Source organism: Somniosus microcephalus, chromosome 6, assembly GCF_052327205.1.
Source record: "Somniosus microcephalus isolate GS21.2 chromosome 6, FLI_Smic_1.0, whole genome shotgun sequence".
Lineage (NCBI taxonomy): Eukaryota > Metazoa > Chordata > Chondrichthyes > Squaliformes > Somniosidae > Somniosus > Somniosus microcephalus.
The window spans coordinates 236,205,369-236,224,247 of record NC_140992.1 but is presented as its reverse complement, the minus strand read 5'-3'; the positions used below and the strand labels follow the sequence as shown (position 1 = coordinate 236,224,247).

At 41.9% G+C, this 18,879-nt stretch overlaps 1 protein-coding gene across 1 annotated transcript in view; it reads left to right on the top strand.

The window, feature by feature from the left end:
- LOC147116537 (neural-cadherin) overlaps positions 1–18,640 on the top strand; it is a 127,137-nt gene extending 108,497 nt beyond the window's left edge. The window contains exons 27-33 of the mRNA XM_085992052.1: positions 95–275; positions 4,497–4,663; positions 5,040–5,304; positions 6,844–7,024; positions 8,715–8,965; positions 11,446–11,606; positions 17,420–18,640. Of these exons, the coding sequence (XP_085848178.1) occupies positions 95–275; positions 4,497–4,663; positions 5,040–5,304; positions 6,844–7,024; positions 8,715–8,965; positions 11,446–11,606; positions 17,420–17,806 (1,593 nt within the window). The 3' untranslated portion in view covers positions 17,807–18,640. The remainder of the gene's footprint in view (positions 1–94; positions 276–4,496; positions 4,664–5,039; positions 5,305–6,843; positions 7,025–8,714; positions 8,966–11,445; positions 11,607–17,419) is intronic.
- The last annotated feature ends 239 nt before the right edge of the window (positions 18,641–18,879 follow it).

Genomic DNA, 18,879 nt, shown 5'->3' with positions numbered 1-18,879 from the left:
TCTGTGGGAATTCACAGATCTGAACTATAATTATTTTAACACAATCTTTTAACAGAATTTATTATACAAATGCTGAACCAAATTTCATTTGCAGGTATATGACTTGTCATCTCCTGCAGAGTCGCTTGACAGTGCACCTGGCTGTGCAGTAACTGATGGGAACTGCCTGAGTGGGGGGTTTCCCTCCTGTGGTACACATGCGAGATGTCGTGGAGAGTGGGGCTTCTTTAGCTGTGAGTGTACACCTGGCTTCTCAGGATACAGATGTGAAAAAGGTATGAATTACAATATAGGAATCTTCTGCCCCGTCTATTGAAATTGGTAAATACATATCCCACACCCATATAACATTAATATTAGAAGTGTCTGAGGATTTTATGTACTTGCAGTCACATCAATAAGCAGCCCTTCCTCTATTTAAAAAAAAGTTTAACTATGTATTCTTTCTCTCATTCTCTCACTCTATCTCCTTTCACCCCACCCCCCCATCCTTTTGTATTGAATATACTCCATGAACTGTCAAGCTAAAACAAAGCAGCTCTGCGGTCTCAGTTTCTATTAGATTATCCAAATGATGAATTAGATGTTCACCAATTCTAACTCTGCTAACTTCATACAGATGGCACCACAAAAACTGTTGCAAGTCATCAAATGTTTCTTCTTACCTAGAAGCAAAATATTGCATTTCGTACTCCAATTACTAAGGATACCAATAAGGTCACCAACTACAGCCAACCACACATATAACAAACGCCATTTTTTTGTATTTGTTCCTGGGAAGTGGGCATCGCTGGCAAGGCCAGCGTTAATTGCTCATCCCTAATTGCCCTTGAGAAGGTGGTGGTGAGCCGCCTTCTTGAACCACTGTAGTCTATGTGGTGAAGGTACTTCCACTGTGCTATTAGGGAGGGAGTTCCAGGATTTTGACCCGGCGACGATGAAGGAACAGTGATATATTTCCAAGTCAGGATGGTGTGCAACTTGGAGGGGAACTTGCAGCTGATATTGTTCCCATGAGTCTGCTGCCCTTGTCCTTCTAGGTGGTAGAGGTCATGGTTTTGGGAGGTGCTGCTGAAGAAGCCTTGGCGAGTTCTTCTTTTGTATATTTTGCCACACTAAATGTTAGTGCGGGGTTGACTATAGGTTCGGTTTCAGGTTCACATAAAAAAAGTTTTATCCAAAGTGCAACCAATTTGATATAAAGTACAAATCTAAATATATTGGTCCCAAAATTCCTGGTTTGTGGGAAGGTGTAATTCAAAATTTGCCCCTTTGTAGCATCAGGAATTTCCAGTGGAACTGTTTAGGCCATGGCTCCACTGAAGAACTTTGCTAACAGAAATTCAGTTCAGTTTCAGGGTGGGCTGAAGAAATTGCACCCTCCCAGTGGCAACCAAATGCAAATGATGTAGTTATGACACATATTAAGGGGAACTGATAGGGTAGATAGAGCAAAACTATTTCCGCTGGTTGGGGAGTCGAGGACTAGGGGACATAGTCTAAAAATTAGAGCTAGGCCTTTCAGGAGTGGAGATAGGAAACACTTCTACACGCAGAGGGTGGTAGATGTTTGGAACTCTCTTCCGCAAATGGCAATTGATGCTACGTCAATTGTTAATTTTAAATCTGAGATTGATAGATTTTTGTTAACCAAAGGTATTAAGGGATATGGGGCAAAGACGGGTATATGGAGTTAGGTCGCAGATCAGCCATGATCTCATTGAATGGTACAACAGACTCGAGGGGCTAAATGGCCTACTCATGTTCCTAGGATGACATCATCCATATTTAATTATGGGACTTCTCCCTTCCTACCTGCCCTTGATAATGTATGGAACTGTTTAAAGGACTCATTCGTCAAGACGGAAGTACTTCATTAAAGGGACACTGTTCACCGAGATTGCTGTGGAGACTTTTGGCTATATGTTGGGATAATTGAATAAATGTTCACTATGTTTCTCAGCAAGTCTTTCTCTATATTCTACATTACCCTGCAAAGCATTCTGTTTGAATGAATTACTGAGCAAGGATCTGAGTGCTCCACAATGGGCTTCCCAATGGGAATCCCACTTTACATGATCTATATGCTGAAGGAGGAGGCGCAGCAGAAGGCTGCAAGGGAAGCCACATTAATTAAGCAGCAGCAGTGGAAAGTGAGACTTGCTGCAGTTATACAGGGTATTGGTGAGGCCACACCTGGAATACTGCGTGCAGTTTTGGTTTCCATATTTAAGAAAAGATATACTTGCTCTCGAGGCGGTTCAGAGAAGGTTCACTCGGTTGATTCCGGAGATGAGGGGGTTGACGTATGAGGAAAGGTTGAGTAGGTTGGGCCTCTACTCATTGGAGTTCAGAAGAATGAGAGGCGATCTTATCGAAACATATAAGATTGTGAGGGGGCTTGATCGGGTGGATGCGGTGAGGATGTTTCCACCGATGGGTGAGACTAGAACTAGGGGGCATAATCTTAGAATAAGGGGCTGCCCTTTCAAAACTGAGATGAGGAGAAACTTCTTCACTGAGAGGGTAGTAAATCTATGGAATTTGCTACCCCAGAGAGCTGTGGAAGCTGCAACATTAAATAAATTTAAAACAGAGATAGACAGTTTCCTAGCAGATAAGGGAATTAGGGGTTACGGGGAGAGGGCAGGGAAGTGGACGTGAGTCTAGATTCGGATCAGCCATGATCTTATTGAATGGCGGAGCAGGCCCGAGGGGCCGTATGGCCTACTCCTGCTCCTACTTCTTATGTTCTTATCAGAGGAGCTCTGTTTGCTGCTGCAGCCAGGTCTGCAACCAAGGTCCACAGCACGGACAGCTCTCACTGTGGCACAGAAAATGACCACAGCTCTCAAATTTTCTGACGAAAGGTCTTCGACCTGAAACGTTAACTCTGTTTCTCTCTCCACGGATGCTGCCTGGCCTGCTGAGTTTTTCCAGCATTTTCTGTTGTTATCTCAAATTTTCTTTCCAGGATTTCATCACCATCCCCATGTGATCATGCAAGCTTTTGTCAGCCCTATTCTAACACTTGCTACCTGAAGGCTGGAGTCTGTTAAAAATATCATGGGCTCGATTTTCCAAGCCCCGAGGAGGCGGGTTTAGAGGCGGGAGTGGTGGGAAAATTGCAGAATCAGGGGGCAGGAACCCATCCCGCCCCCATGCCAATGTCCCAGGAGGCGGGTACCCAATCTGTGCTGGGAGCCGCCTCCCTGAGGCGGGAAGGGGATTAGTTTTTTTGCCTAATCCCTATTTTTAGCCCTGAAGTGTGGGCTGTCCGACGGCTCCGAACCATGGCAAGTTAGCGAGGTGGGCCATCGGTCTGTAGGGGTTGGAGGGGTCGAGATGTCTGTTGTGTAGGTGAGTGATGGGTGCATGTGTGCAGAGGTGTGTGAGGTAAGTGTAAAGTGTTTTAATACGTTTTACTTACCTTTACTTTCTCCTGCAGGCTTCCTTCCTTCAGTTCTCGGGAGTCCCCCAGCTCACCGGCACAGAAAGCAGAATGGCCGCTGAACTGTCAAAAGCTGCAGCCTCTGCTTTCTGGTCTGGAGAGCTCTCTAACTGAGTCTGAGTAGAAGGACTCAAGTTAGAAGACAGATTGTCAGTGTTTGACAGCTTCACAGAGCTGTCAAACGCTGATTTTTCATCTGTCAAAAGTTCTTGACAGATGAAATGTCAATCGCTGACGTCTCCAATAACCAGGTGTCCCTTAATTGGCCTGCTCAGACTGCTGGGCGGGCTTAACAAGGTCAATCAAGGGAAAATAGCGTGGGTTGGCCACAAGTCGATGGAGATGGGACTACAACCCAAAAAGTGGGAGTCCCGCCTCCAGACTCCCCATTGACAAAATCGAGCCCTATGAGTCTATTGGGATGGAGGTGGCACTTCTTTCAGGTTCTAGGATGGACATGGGACAGGCTGACTGTCAAGGGCTCCTTGGCAGCCTAGTTCTGAAAGGTTGAAGGTGGGAAGCGAATGGAATGTTCCTCTGCGCTGCTGCTATGAGGAAAGCAGCCTCTGAGGCACAAACACCGGATTCTGACTGGTACTGGTAGCAGGATCCCTCCGTCTCCTCTCCCCACTAGTTACAGAGTGACAAGTTTACATAGACAGTTGCCGTTATAAAGGTGGAGATAGGAAATTAAAAGGGAAATATATAAAAATTAGAACAGAATGCATAACATTAAAATGGGGACTGCTTTATTTCTGCATGCCCTGGTCCAATTTCCACTCTCCAACCCCACTACACATGGTCTTAACTCTTGGTGTGTAGTGTCATGGACAATCGGCTAGGGCTTTATAAAACACAGAAGTATTAGTTAAGAATGTATCTCTGAGCCAGACAGCCATGTGCAACCCTGAAGCTAAAAGGCTGCTGGTTCAATCTGGCTTTTCATGGTATTTGAATCCATAAAGATTTAAATGTGGGGCCACTGCTATTGCAGCACCATGGAGACAGTTAGTCTTAATAATGCTTTCTCCTGTTCTTTCTATAGTTGTGCAGGAATGGTCCTTTGCGAGGGGCAGCCATATTCAGTATCAACTCAGCACTCGCATGCCTGCACACAGAACACTTCTACAGGCCATGATCCGTACGCGGACCCCTGACAGCATCATCATGAGCATGTCTTCTAAAGATAGAACTGAATATATCAGACTGCAGGTAGGATGCAATAATAAGTGTAGAAGAAGTTATCATTATCCAACACAAGAAAAAAACAATGTGCACGTTAATGTTTTAAATATATATATTATAGATATATTAGCCCTTTTGGAAGGAGTTTTAGATCAATATAAGTCAGGATTTTCCCGCTTAATGAAAAAATAGCCATATACAAATGTTAATTTAGAGCATTCATTATTTCCAGGCATCTTATGCTAGCCTTTATTTACTGGAAATTAAATAATTTCAGAAGTCAGTTAAGTGTATAAACAACTGTGTATGATTTACAACAGTCATAAGTGTTTCCTTTACATCGGGTGCATGCTGCAGGTTAACACAATTATTGTGCTATATTTATTTATTATTCACTGTATAGGTGTCTGGAGGATTCTTGGCAGTGTGCTATAATCTTGGGGATGGCGAGTATACTGTGAACCTGACATCTCAGCGGATTGACAGTGGTGACTGGAACATTATAAACCTTGACCGTACTGACAATGAATTCACGTTGCTCATTAATGGAGGTGGTGGGAAACGGGAAGTTACTGCATCCCTGGGAAAGTACAAGGAGATACTTGTCGACACATCTAGTGTGGTGCTTGGAAACGGCTTCCCTGCCAGTCAGAATAACAGTTTCCAAGGTAACAAACCTTAGATTAAATTTTTAGAACACATTATTAATTAACTCATTTCAACAGGAGCTCTTTTTCATATTTTAAATTTATATTTCAATAAAATGCTTTAATTTTATTATTCATACATTCAAACAATGGTACAAAGCCAAAGCAGAAATATAAATGAGGATTATTTGTCTGACAGTTGTGCTGGATAATTTGTGACAACATTAATAGGTATTAATATTTCAGAAATGTACAGTAGAAATTGTATTATAGGCCATGAATTCTGCTGCATTTAATAATAACCCTATGTCCATTCTATGCCACTGTTCACCTGGATGTGCTTTATCTAGCTTTTAAAATACTTCAGTAAGGATCAAAGCCCAGGCATAATCATATCTTAAAACAGAAACTTTTGCATATAATAATCTAACGCACACCTTGAGTATTTTAGGGGATGAATCCTGTCTAGTTCTCACTTGTTCTTTCAGCTAACGGTGTTAAAAAGAGTGATATAGTTTATCATTAGCTGAGTGGCTAAGCTATTTAGCATAAAGATAGCAAGTTATCGTTGTATATATCATTCACTGGAACTGACTAGAAAACACAAATGGAAAATCTACCCTTATGCAATTGTGCCCACCCCCCCCCCAACCCGCCTCCATGCCATCTTCCCAGGAGGCAGGTAGCCGTCCTGCGCCGGGTCCTGTCTCCTGGAGGTGGGAAGGGGATTACAGCCACTTAACTACCTGTAGTTAAGAGGATTATCCCCATTTTTCCAACAGAGGCGCGGGCTTCCTGACGTCGGGAAACCCCGCCAGTGTCAGAGGTGAGCAGTGGGTCTGCGTGGTGCAAAAGTGCACTGTGAAGGTAAGTGATGGATGCAAGTGTGGAGAGGTGAGTATGTGAGGTGAGTGTAAAGTGATAGAAAATGTTTACTTATCTTTGTTTCTTCCTGCAGGCTGCAACAGTTGGGGATGTGGAGAGTCTCACATCTCACCGGCAGAGATGACAGATGGCTGCTGCATTCTCCGATGCAACAACCATCTAATTTCTGCTAAAGAAAGAGGTTTGATGAGTCTTGAATACAAGAACTCATCAAACAACATAGAATGTCAGTGTTTGACAGCTTCACAGAGCTGTCAAACAATGACAATTCATCTGTCACAATTTTTTGACAGATGAAACGTCATACGCTGACGTTTTCTGTAGCTGGCTTCCCCTTAATTGGCCTGCTAATAGCGTGGGTTGGCCACAAGTCGATGGAGGCGGGACAACAACCCAACAAGCAGCAGTCCCGCCTCCAACACGCCCCCATTGGCAAAATCGCCCCCAACATTTTCCAATTCCCATTCACACCACTAACACCAGTGATAGTGTTCCCACCATTCAGAAATTCCCCCCCATTGACAGTGGAAGAGATATGTCTTAGACGGATTTATCCATTTGTTCTGTAAAATGGTTCATGAAAGTGCTTTTACATATGGACAGAATTCTAAGTTTTATCTTTATTAAATATGAAGTTTCTATTATGACCTTCATTTTATTCTGCCTTGTCCTCAGGATGTATGAAGGATGTGAGGCTGAACAGTCACCGCATGCCTTTCAATAATGAAAGTGTGAAGGTGGCCTCTGTTGTAAATATCCAGGGAATAAGCAAGGGCTGCACATCAGAGGTTTGTAAAACAAATCCCTGCAATCCTCCCTTTCTGTGTTTGGATCTATGGAGAGCATATGAATGCAGGTAATGCCAGGTTGAATTGATAAGTATTAAAAAGTACAATCATAATACATTTTCAAAGGAAGGCTCTGCTATGTAATATTTGTTATAGAAATAGATGCAGCCTAGTAGCTCAAGCAACTGAATGCTTACTTCCCACCCAAAAAGTCACAGATTTAAGTCCTAATGCTTCCTGTTTGAATGAATGTTGTTGGTATTTGGTCAAACGCGCAACATGGAACTGCAAACAAAACGGGTTCTTCTACTCTGGGAGGTGAGACATTAACACGGCCTGATTGGCACCTCCTGCTGCCTGTTTCTTGAAAGGTACGGCCATCAGAAAATGGCAGAATAATATTACACAAGGCTTTCGCTGAGACTTTAACTACCAAACACATTTATTAAACAGTAACAGTATAGAAAATAGTAGCAAAATATATTTTATAGTAGTTTTTAAGCTTATATAAGCTTAAATACTGGAAAATAACAAATAATCTCCAATTGCTGCATTAAGCTATGATATAAGTTAAATAGTAGTTCCTTTCTTTTTCTCACTGTCGACTGCAAAATCCTTAAGATTGACTGGGGCCAAGCCACCAGGGCCGATTAAGAAAAGGCTCCAACCAATTTAGCAGTGGCCCAAATACCCATACAGATCAGGTGGACCTCTGCATTGCTAGATTAATTTCCATGGTGCCTATTTTATAATGTTGAATTTAGGCCCCCGTGTGTACAAAATAACCAAATGCATCAGTGTCACTTTGTGCAAGCAATCTGTGCACTATAATTACAAGAATACAGATAAGGCTGCCTCCCTTCTGAGACTAATGAACAGTATCACAATTTGGAGCTGAAGGACTGCATAACAAATCAGATTTTATTTGATTGCCAGCAAGACCGGCCATTCACAGGAACTCCTACTTGTAGGCCCTCGCCACAAACTTATCCACCGATGAATAAGACTGAGGAATGATAGCACTAAAAGGCAGGAACTCATCATTGGGACTGTTAAGATAACTGCCAATTTGGTGGGGGGAGGGTTTGTATGAAAATATCAAAGCAAAGAATGAACTTTGGAGTAAAACTCTTGCAGGAAAGATTATATACAGTAGTTAACTGTAATCAATGGATTGTTTATTTCTGTAACCACATCACATTACATTCACAGATGTAATTATGGTATGTAAGGGGAACAAATGTATTTCTTTACCTACCAGTAGTGGGTGAGGAAAACACTTTATTTATGCACTAAAAAAAAACTCCACAATCCATGTGTGGCAAAGCCATGTATATGAAAGACTTGCAGCTAGCATGTGTTTGTCACGCGAAGTGTCCATCACAAAAAAATTCTGATTTGCGCTAATTTCCCTATGAACCAATTAAAAAAACATTTCATTGCTTCTGTCACTTACAACCTTCTTTCCAAGTTTTTTCACTGGTCATGTGCACCTCTCTCACACCCCCATTCTAACAACCCCAGTGCAAAATCAAAGCCTCTGCCTTATGGAAGATCCACTAGTACAATAATACTTGTACCAACAGTCGATGTTCACTGCCTCTTACAACTGTTAATATGTAAGGTCAATGTCAAATACAGTCAGAAAACTTCAGGTTTATATTAATGTCTGTTCCGTAGTAGTTTATATTGTTTTACAGTGTGATACATATGGTTAGAGAAGCATGGCATTTAATTCTGTTTTTATTGTTCAAACAGATGTCCACCTGGTCAGATAGCCATAGAAAATACCACGGGCACCAGAAACTGCATTTACGGTTTATGTGCTGACAGACCATGCCACCATGGCAGCACCTGCATTGCCCAGTCCTCTACCAGATTCAGCTGTCACTGCTCTGAGGGATATACTGGTCGCCACTGTGAAGTCAGCCTGGCAATCTATCATGATGAGATAGGCCTCAGCTTCAGTTCCATGTTTGCCATATGCATTTGTTTTCTGGCACTTTTAGGTAGCTATGGCAACTATATTTTGTACTATTTGTGGTGACTTTTGGATACTCTCACCCGTCTTGGAATCTAATGATGTTTCCAGTGAGGAATCTTCTTCCATCAACCTAGACTCTACCTTTTCTTGCCTTCTTTGTCAAGTAGAAACTTCAGAACTATTTTATCATCTTCCTTGTCTTACTGTATTTCTGAAATGTTAAAAGTCAGCTCAACTGTGCTTCTAATTATGGATCAGCTCAAAGGTTTACTTGCTGTGGGTCAGTTTTTGTCTTTGTCCGTTGGACCCAAGTTGTTGCCAGAAACTGTTGGAACCGCTTCCTTCCTTCAGCAGAGCTGTGCCCAAGAAGTTATTTTGCAATATTTGTGTTACTTGCTCTAAAAGAGCTAAATTTATTTATACAATCATACACAGGCAGAACAATAATAGTCATACCAAGGAGTAAAGCAAAATATTGTAGTGCCAAATCTGGTCTCAGTAATCTGAATGAGGTGCAGTAGTTTCTGACTTTAGCAGCTGTACTCACCTGGACAGAGATAAATAACCTTTTAGCTCATTCAAATTACAACTAAGAGCATTACAGCCTTTAAAACCAGCCTGTCGAAAGCTGCATAATCCTCCTTATTCATCTCTGCCCACTACAATTAGACACTATCAAAGTCTCTTTGCTTCCTTAAATTATTACATAGGAATAGTTTGTAAAAATCACTTCTTTTTACAAAATTTATTATTTGTACTTTTCTGTGAAAATGTAAAGTTGTAAGATCAATTTCACAGCTGAAAAAGTAACCAACTTCTGAAGAGTTAGCCTGAATTCGTAGAACATCTTTCAAATATGAAATTAGTGTGAAACAAATTTAATTGTTGTCATAATGGAATGCAATGACTGCAGGTTAATTCAAATAGCAGACAATGGTGGGAGGTGGTGGTGGGGGGCGGGGGGGCAGTGGTAATTTTGACTTTGTGGGATTGTGTAAAACAGGTGATAACGAATCGGCAGCCCATTGTACATCTCTCCCAACGGGCTGCCGATTCGATATTTTACAGTATTGCTCAAAGTCAAAATCCCCGCAGTGCACGTTATTTAATTGATCCATAAAATCTGAGTAAAGGGATATTGTAGCGTTAAAAATTTCCAAGTGGAAATTTCATAGTGTAGCTTTTAAAACTGTAAAATTGAACAGAGGAAGATTCTGTAGCTTAAAAAGGCTTTCTCTTTGTCATCTATGTAAGTACAAAAAATGTGTGTATTTGTAAAGAACTTAACTTTTTTTAAAAATCGGATTTTCCCGACTTTACCAGTATGAATAATTGTTTGTTGTATAGATCTGCAGCATTTCCTGTTAATTTCCAAACTCACATGGGAGTTCTCCTTGCTCTCCCTTCTTCAATGTTTCTTAGTTTATGATTAATAATTGAAAATATGGCTGAATTTGAACCTGATCTGACTCTACATAACTTGAGTTGTTAGTATGGGAAACCTGTTTATTTTTTACTTCATATAACTCAGTAAATTCACCTGTAAATATTCATAAGAATCTGCATTGAAGGTTTTGTATTTGGTAATGCCTTCTTGCTGCTTTTGTGGAGAAACCTTTCTTCTGGTTATTAAATCCATTTTTGAACCAAAGCCTAAATTTTACAATGTGGTGGCTTAACATGCACTTTCTGAATAGACAAAAAAGGTTTTGTACAGTCTGGAATAGTAAATGTTTTAAATGCAGATGTTATATTTTTGTTAAAAGTATGAGCAGGTATTTGAAAGATGATAACGGTATCTTGCCGTTATTATGAGGCCTTGCAGTGAACTGACATAAATTATATTGCTTTGGAAACTATTAAACTGGATCATTAAATCTTTTGCCTTACGGGCATACCTCTCAACTCGCACATTTTAGTTGGTGTGTGTCAATATTAACTAGTGCCACTGAGAAAAGCTGCAGTGGCATGCAAGTCTCCCAAGCTGTCAAAATCAGCTTATTTGTTGGTGCTGCAGAAAACTGCACTTCCAAAGTGCCAAGCAAACTTGCACCCTTTCAACACATTGCAAGTTGAGAGCTATGCTTATGGGTGTAAATAGTAATGGTGATAAGGTCAGATCAAAAGTGCCTGGTGTATTTTGGCCAATAAAGTTTGACTAAAATCCTGTAGATGTGTCACTTTTTTTTTTAACCTTTTCTGCGTTCTATTGTGTGTTACATTTTCAATTGTGTATCACACTAACACACTTGTTTGTCTCTGTTTTCTGTCTATCTAACCCATTTAAGTGATTTTAATTCTTTTAGGTTTCAATATTTATACCTTGCTCCTGTATAGTTTATTTAAGTTAATCCACATTAATGTAAACATCTTAAATTATAAAGTAAAATCAATAAATGTAAGTAAAAAAGTATATTCTTCCCAGATTTAACATTTCGCTTTGTCTCAGTAATTAAGTATGTTCCTGAATTTTACATTTTTCCACCTTCACATGTGTACTTACAGCCTTGCTCATTGGCTTTTCTCTGTGGAGTCATTGGCAGTCAGCTAAAAGTTTAAAGGAAGGCATATACAATGTTTCATCACATCATGATCCCTGGGACATCCGGGAAAACGTACTCAACTATGATGAAGAAGGGGGTAGTGAAAAGGATCAGGTAAGAGAGGCTTAACACTTGTATTGAAACATAGACATATTCATACAATGCTGAAGAGACATAGCAGGTCAGTCAACATCTGTAAAGAGAAAAGACAGGTTATGACACGTCAAGTGTGTACCCTTCATCAGAACCGTTCTGACATGCGGTGTCTTTCCAGCATTTTCTGTTTTTATTTCAGATTTCTAGCAATTGTAGGTTTTTTGCCAGTAATTTCCATGGGGGTTCTCCCAATTGCCTGCCGTAACTTTATATACACCCTTTCTCAGGGGCTTCCTCCGATCTTCTATCTTCTGCTTCTGGGAAAGGTGGGACTTGTACAAGTCGGACGGTTTACACCTGAACCAGAGGGGAACCAATATCCTTGCGGGGAGGTTTGCGAGCACTGCTGGGGGGGGTTTAAACTAACTTGGCAGGGGGATGGGGTACAGAGTGGAGCTATAGCAGGGGGTGATTTACAGCCAAATACAGAGAAAAAAACAAGGCAGAGCAAATATGCGAAGGCAAAAGGGAATATGGCAGGGCTGGAAGGCATTTATTTTAATGCAAGGAGTCTTGCAAATAAGGTGGACGAACTGAAGTTGTTGTTGAACACATGGGAGTACGATATTGTTGCTATCACGGAGACATGGTTGAGGGAGGGTCAGGACTGGCAGCTCAATATTCCGGGGTATAGAATCTTCAGGCGAGACAGAGGGGGGTGTAAAAGGGGAGGGGGTGTTGCAATATTAATTAAGGAGTCAATTACTGCTGTAAGGAGGGATGATATATTAGCGGGTTCCTCTAATGAGGCCATATGGGTAGAACTTAAAAACAAAAAGGGGGCAAGCACTTTGCTGGGAGTGTACTATAGGCCCCCAAACAGTCAGGGGGAGATAGAGGAACAGATATGTAGGCAAATCTCAGAAAAGTGCGAAAATAATAGGGTAATAATAGTGGGGGATTTCAACTTCCCCAATATAAATTGGGATAGTCAGAGTGTGAAAGGCTTAGAGGGTGCAGAATTCTTAAAGTGCATCCAGGAGAGCTTTTTGAGCCAACATGTAGAAAGTTCTACAAGAGAGGGGGCGATACTGGACCTAATTCTGGGGAATGTAGCCGGGCAAGTGGTGGAAGTGTCAGTAGGAGAGCATTTTGGCGATAGTGACCATAATTCGGTGAGATTTAAGGTGGTCATGGAAAAAGACAAAGACGGCCCGGAAATAAGGGTTCTAAATTGGGGGAAGGCCGATTTTAATATGATAAGGCAGGATCTGGCCAAAGTGGACTGGGAGCAGCTACTTTTAGGAAAATCCACATCAAGACAGTGGGAGACTTTCAGAAGGGAAATAGAGAGAGTACAACGCCAACATGTTCCTGTAAAGGTCAAGGGTGGGACCAACAAGCAAAGGGAACCTTGGATGACAAGGGATATACAAAAATGTGTTAGAAATAAAAGGGGGGCTTTTGGCAGTTACAAAAGACTAAAGACGGAAGAAGCCCTAGAGGAGTATAAAAAGTGCAGGGGCATACTTAAAAAAAGAAATTAGGAGGGCGAGGAGGGGCCATGAAATAACACTGGCGAGCAAAATAAAGGAAAATCCTAAGATGTTTTATAAGTATATTAAGGGCAAGAGGATAACCAGGGAAAGGGTAGGGCCCATTAGGGACCAAAGTGGCAATCTGTGTGTAGAGCCAGATGATGTAGACGGGGTTTTAAATGAATTTTTTGCATCTGTGTTCACTATGGAGAGAGATGATGCAGACATAGAAATCGGGCAAGGGGACTGTGACATACTTGAACATATTAGCATCGAGAGGGAGGTGCTGCTAGCGGTTTTAGCAGGCCAAAAAGTGGATAAATCCCCAGGCCCGGACGAGATGTATCCCAGGCTGCTGTGGGAGGCAAAGGAGGAGATTGCAGGGGCTCTGACACAAATTTTCAGAACCTCTCTGGCCACAGGGGATGTACCAGAGGACTGGAGAACAGCTAATGTAGTACCATTATACAAGAAGGGTAGCAGGGATAAACCAGGGAATTACAGGCCAGTGAGCCTAACATCTGTGGTAGGGAAATTATTGGAAAAAATTCTGAGGGACAAAATTAGCCTCCACTTGGAGAGGCAAGGATTAATCGGGGATAGTCAGCATGGCTTTGTCAAGGGTAAATCATGTCTGACAAATCTGATTGAATTTTTCGAGGGGGTGACTAGGGGGGTGGATGAGGGAAATGCTGTGGATGTGGTTTACATGGACTTCAGTAAAGCTTTTGACAAAGTCCCGCATAGGAGACTGGTCAAGAAGGTAAGAGCCCATGGGATCCAGGGTGCCTTGGCGCGTTGGATCCTAAACTGGCTGAGTGGCAGGAGGCAGAGGGTGATGGTCGAAGGATGCTTTTGTGACTGGAAGCCTGTGTCCAGTGGGGTACCTCAGGGATCGGTGCTGGGTCCCTTGTTGTTTGTGATCTACATAAATGATTTGGATGAGAATGTAAAAGGTATGATCAGTAAGTTCGCAGATGACACGAAAATTGGTGGGGTGGTAAATTGCGAGGAGGAAAGCCTCAGGCTACAGGACGATATAAACGGGTTGGTCAGATGGGCGGAAAAGTGGCAAATGGAATTTAACCCTGAAAAGTGCGAGGTGATGCATTTTGGATGGACAAATAAGGCAAGGGAATACACAATGAGTGGTAGGACCCTAGGAAGTACAGAGGGTCAGAGGGACCTTGGTGTACATGTACATAGATCTCTGAAGGCAGCGGAACAGGTAGATAAGGTGGTTAAAAAGGCATATGGGATACTTGCCTTCATTAGCCGAGGCATAGAATATAAGAGCAGGGAGGTTATGATGGAGCTGTACAAAACGCTGGTGAGGCCACAGCTGGAGTACTGTGTGCAGTTCTGGTCGCCTCACTATAGGAAGGATGTGATTGCTTTGGAGAGGGTGCAGAGAAGATTCACCAGGATGTTACCTGGGATGGAGCGCCTCAGCTATGAAGAAAGACTAAACAGGCTGGGGTTGTTTTCCTTGGAGCAAAGAAGGCTGAGGGGGGACCTGATTGAGGTGTACAAAATGATGAGGGGCATAGATAGGGTAGATAAAGAGGAACTTTTCCCCTTAGTAGGGGGGTCAATAACAAGGGGGCATAGATTCAGGGTAAGGGGCAGGAGATTTAGAGGGGATTTGAGGAGGAACTTTTTCACCCAGAGGGTGGTTGGAATCTGGAACTCACTGCCTGAAAGGGTGGTAGAGGCAGGAACCCTCACAACATTCAAGAAGCATTTGGATGAGCACTTGAAATGCCATTGCATACAAGGCTATGGACCAAATGCTGGAAAATGGGATTAGACAGGACAGGGGTGGATGGGCGGCGCGGACACGATGGGCCAAAGGGCCTCTTTCTGTGCTGTAAAACTCTATGACTCTATGACTCTTCTGTCAAAGTTAAGCCGGCATATCGGGGAACCTTCATGGAAATCCTATCCCTTTGTATTTATATTTGTACAGAATTTATGATTAACTTGCATAAGTTAATACTGTAGGAAAGTTTTCAGTTCCTTAGCATATACAGTACACTATTTTTGGGAGGCGCAGTAGAAGAACACACTGGCCTTTTGCCTTTGGAGACTGGGCTCAAATTCAGCCCAGACTGATAGAATGTAAGTAAGATTCTATGATAGATGAATTTATGCAGCCAGCTCCCAGTGGGCAAAAGCCTGCAACATAACATTTCCCATAATTTGACACTATTTAGCAGTATATTAGCGACTTTATTTAGTGAGGCTGCAAAAATAGCAACTTTGGCAAAGGAACATTTCACACCAATGCAATATGAGGTGACTTTACAGTTTGAGGTTAAGCAATTGTTAAGGTGGAGCAAAAGGAGCTTTACTCTCCAGTTGGTCCATGCTATACCTGACCTGGGAACGCTTGTTGCTGCCACTGTGGGGTAGAATTACTAGAGGTTGCCCGATCATGTGCCATAACTTCAGTAGATCAGCGGAAGCCCTGGAGAAATGGCCTTTATGCCGTTGAGGTTTCTGCCAAAATTACAGCGAACGGAAAAATCCCTGCAGAAATAACTAGCATAAGCATCAAGCGTGGAACGATGCACCAATGGCTTTATAAAAACAAAAACGCAATTTACTGCTTGGCCTTTTTCTTAACCCTTTTTTTCCACTAATTCACATTTTTAGATTCCCTTTCTCCTCCTTCACTCCCTTCCTGTCCACCTCCTTGCCCATTATTTCCATTTCCCTCCCATCGCCCTTTCCTCTTTCCCCTCCATCTCCTCCGCCACCCTCTTCCCCCTGCCCCCCATTTGCCTTCTCCACCTCCCCTTCCCTTTTATATCTACCTCCTGCTCCTGTTTTTCCCTATCCCCCGCATTGGTTTCATTATATCACATCTTCTAACCTTGCTTGGCCTAAAAAAATCCAAATTGGTCTTGACTATCCATGGGCAAGCTATGGAAGATCAACTAATATATATAATTGTGACCGGTTATAGAATGATACAGCACAGAAGGAGGCCATTCGGTCCCTCGTGCCTGTGCCAGCTCTTTGAAAGAGCTATCCAATTAGTTCCACTCCTCTGCCCTTTCCCCATAGCCTTGCAAAAAATTCCCCTTAAAGAATACATCCAATTCCCTTTTGAAAGTTATTATTGAATCTGCTTCCACTACCCTTTCAGGCAGTGCATTCCCGATCATAGCGACTCGCTGTGTAAAAAAAATTCTCATCTCGCACCTGATTATTTTGCCAATTATCTTAAATCTGTGTCCTCTGGTTACCGACATTTTTGCCAGTTTCTCCATCAAAACCCTTCATGATTTTGAACACCTCTATTAAATCTCCTCTTAACCATCTCTGCTCTAAGGAGAACAACCCCAAGCTTCTCCAGTCTCTCCACATAATTGAAGTCCCTTATCCCTAGTACCATTCTAGTAAATCTCCTCTGCACCCTCTCTAAAGCCTTGACATCCTTCCTAAAGTGAATTTCAATATTTAGTGTGTGTGCAAGGAATCTATGGACTGAAATTCTCACAGCTTTTAAGAAAATATTGAATTGAGTGAGAGTTGAAATATTGCAATGTGGCAGTATATCTGCCTTTATTAAATGGTTTTCTTGGTGTATTGACTTGCCACATTGCAAAATGAGTATGGATTCACACCCATGATTTTTCTCGGGGTGAATTCTCATTCTCGGCCAGCTCTTCCGAGGAGTTGCTGAACAGAGATGAAGTTTTCTGCACACACAGCTAGTGAAAATGAAAGGACAAGTGATCTTCAATGTGTTCTCCCATATAATTCTTTGTGGCTGCCACAGAGTCAGTGCAGACAGACACTTGGCAGCAGGTTATCTGCTCATCCTCTAGATCAGGAATGGATGGAAAACCTTAAAATTAGAAAAAGGTGTATTTTTGAAAATACTCAGTATAGCCTGTTGGACAACATATTAATGCATGTACAGGAAACTTTCGATTTACCGGCACCTAAATAACCGGAAATGTCGGTTAACCGGCAAAATTCAGTAGGTTTTACTTCATATTTATTTGCCTTCTTCCATCTGTGCTGTGCAAGGGTGTGGCTGCAGCTGTTGCTAAGCTACAGAGACGCTTGAAACTTGTGTTCATTGTTCTACAGTTGTTGCTAAGCAACAGGGTTTGTTGCTTTATACGGAGCTGTCAGCTCTCCCTATCTTTTACTACAGCGTTCGGTTATCCAGAATTTTTGATGAACCGGCACCACGTCGGTCCCGTCCGTGCTGGATAAAAGAAAGTTTCCTGTATTGCAATTTTAAAATTTCAAACACGTCTAACTCGAATCTTATTATAACAGAATAGTTACGATGTGGCAGAGCTCCAGAGGTCATTCTGCATGAGTCAAGTTCATTCTACCTCTCCAAATGACAGCCCAAAACCAGAAGGTGATGGATCAGTGCAAAATGCATCAAATAAATTGATGTGTACCACAATTGCCAGTCAGGACTTTGGCAAGCTCATTCATGATATCATAAGAGACACAGATCAGCATCCACAAACCTTGGCATATGACTCCCTGCAGATATACTGCACAGAAGGAGAAGGCTCTGTAGCCAGTAGCCTCAGTTCTCTAGAATCCACTTCACATGATGAAAAGTTAGAATATGACTACATGAGAGAGTGGGGACCTAGGTTTGAAAGACTAAGAACCCTATATGAGCCTGTTGGGGAGAATGAAGTGTGACAAGCTCCTAGAACATTTGAAGTCCTACCCTTAGGTGCAGGTGAGCTGACCACCTCCCTTTTGTCAGATTCCATTTGGCATTCACAAGCTTAAAAAACTTGTGGGTTTTTGTATAAATAGTATTGGGGATGGGGATGAGGAAGAGGGAGTTGACAATGAAGCCCATGCAGTCCCAATTATCTAAATTTAGCTTTGATTTGTTATAAAGGCCAATTTGAAACAATCCTTAACATCTCATTGGGCATTGATAATTAACTTGAAAATAATCCTTGGGAATGGCTGGAGTCATTTATTTGCATTTCTTTCCAGCAACAAAAACAATCCAGTGATGAATATAAATAATGAAATAAATGCCTCCTTCCAGCTAACAGGCCCAGGTGGAGAGCATGACTAATTCCTATTAATAGGAATCACTTGGATCCAAGTCCACGGACAAAGAAATAGACCCTTCATATTTGAAAGCAATAACAGGGCGACATTGATTATTGTCTCAGCCCCATGGTTTCTCTAACTCTGCCCTTACGTGTTTTCCCCTCCCTTCCAGCTTTCAGTTGCCTATCGGATGCCCTCCTTAAACTCCTGTGTTTCAACATATTCTCAAAACTCACCTACTTGACCTGCAATTGATCACCTCTCCTAAGTCCCCCACTTAAGCTGTGCCCATTTTTACTGCCTTGAACTGTTTTTCTGTATAGGTGCAAAATCTTTGGAATCGATAATTCACAGAAAGGGATAGTACTCCTTAAGCACATGTACTTTCTTCAAAAATATATTTCTGATGTGAGATATCAGGAATCTGGATGAGATATTCTAAAAGCTGTAATTCAAAAAAGAACAAATTATATGGGTATCAAGGAAGTCTTGTTCCCAAATCAAACCAAATAATATGGACAGTATATGGAGAGAGAGAACGTGCCAATGTCTTATGGCAGCCATTTCAGTCAGACTTTACAACATTGTATATTACCATTTGCATCAATCTATTTGAGAAGTATTGGATACTGTCATCATGGATCAACAGGAAGAAAGCTGTAGACTGCAGGAAGATATCAATGGACTGGTCAGGTGGGCAG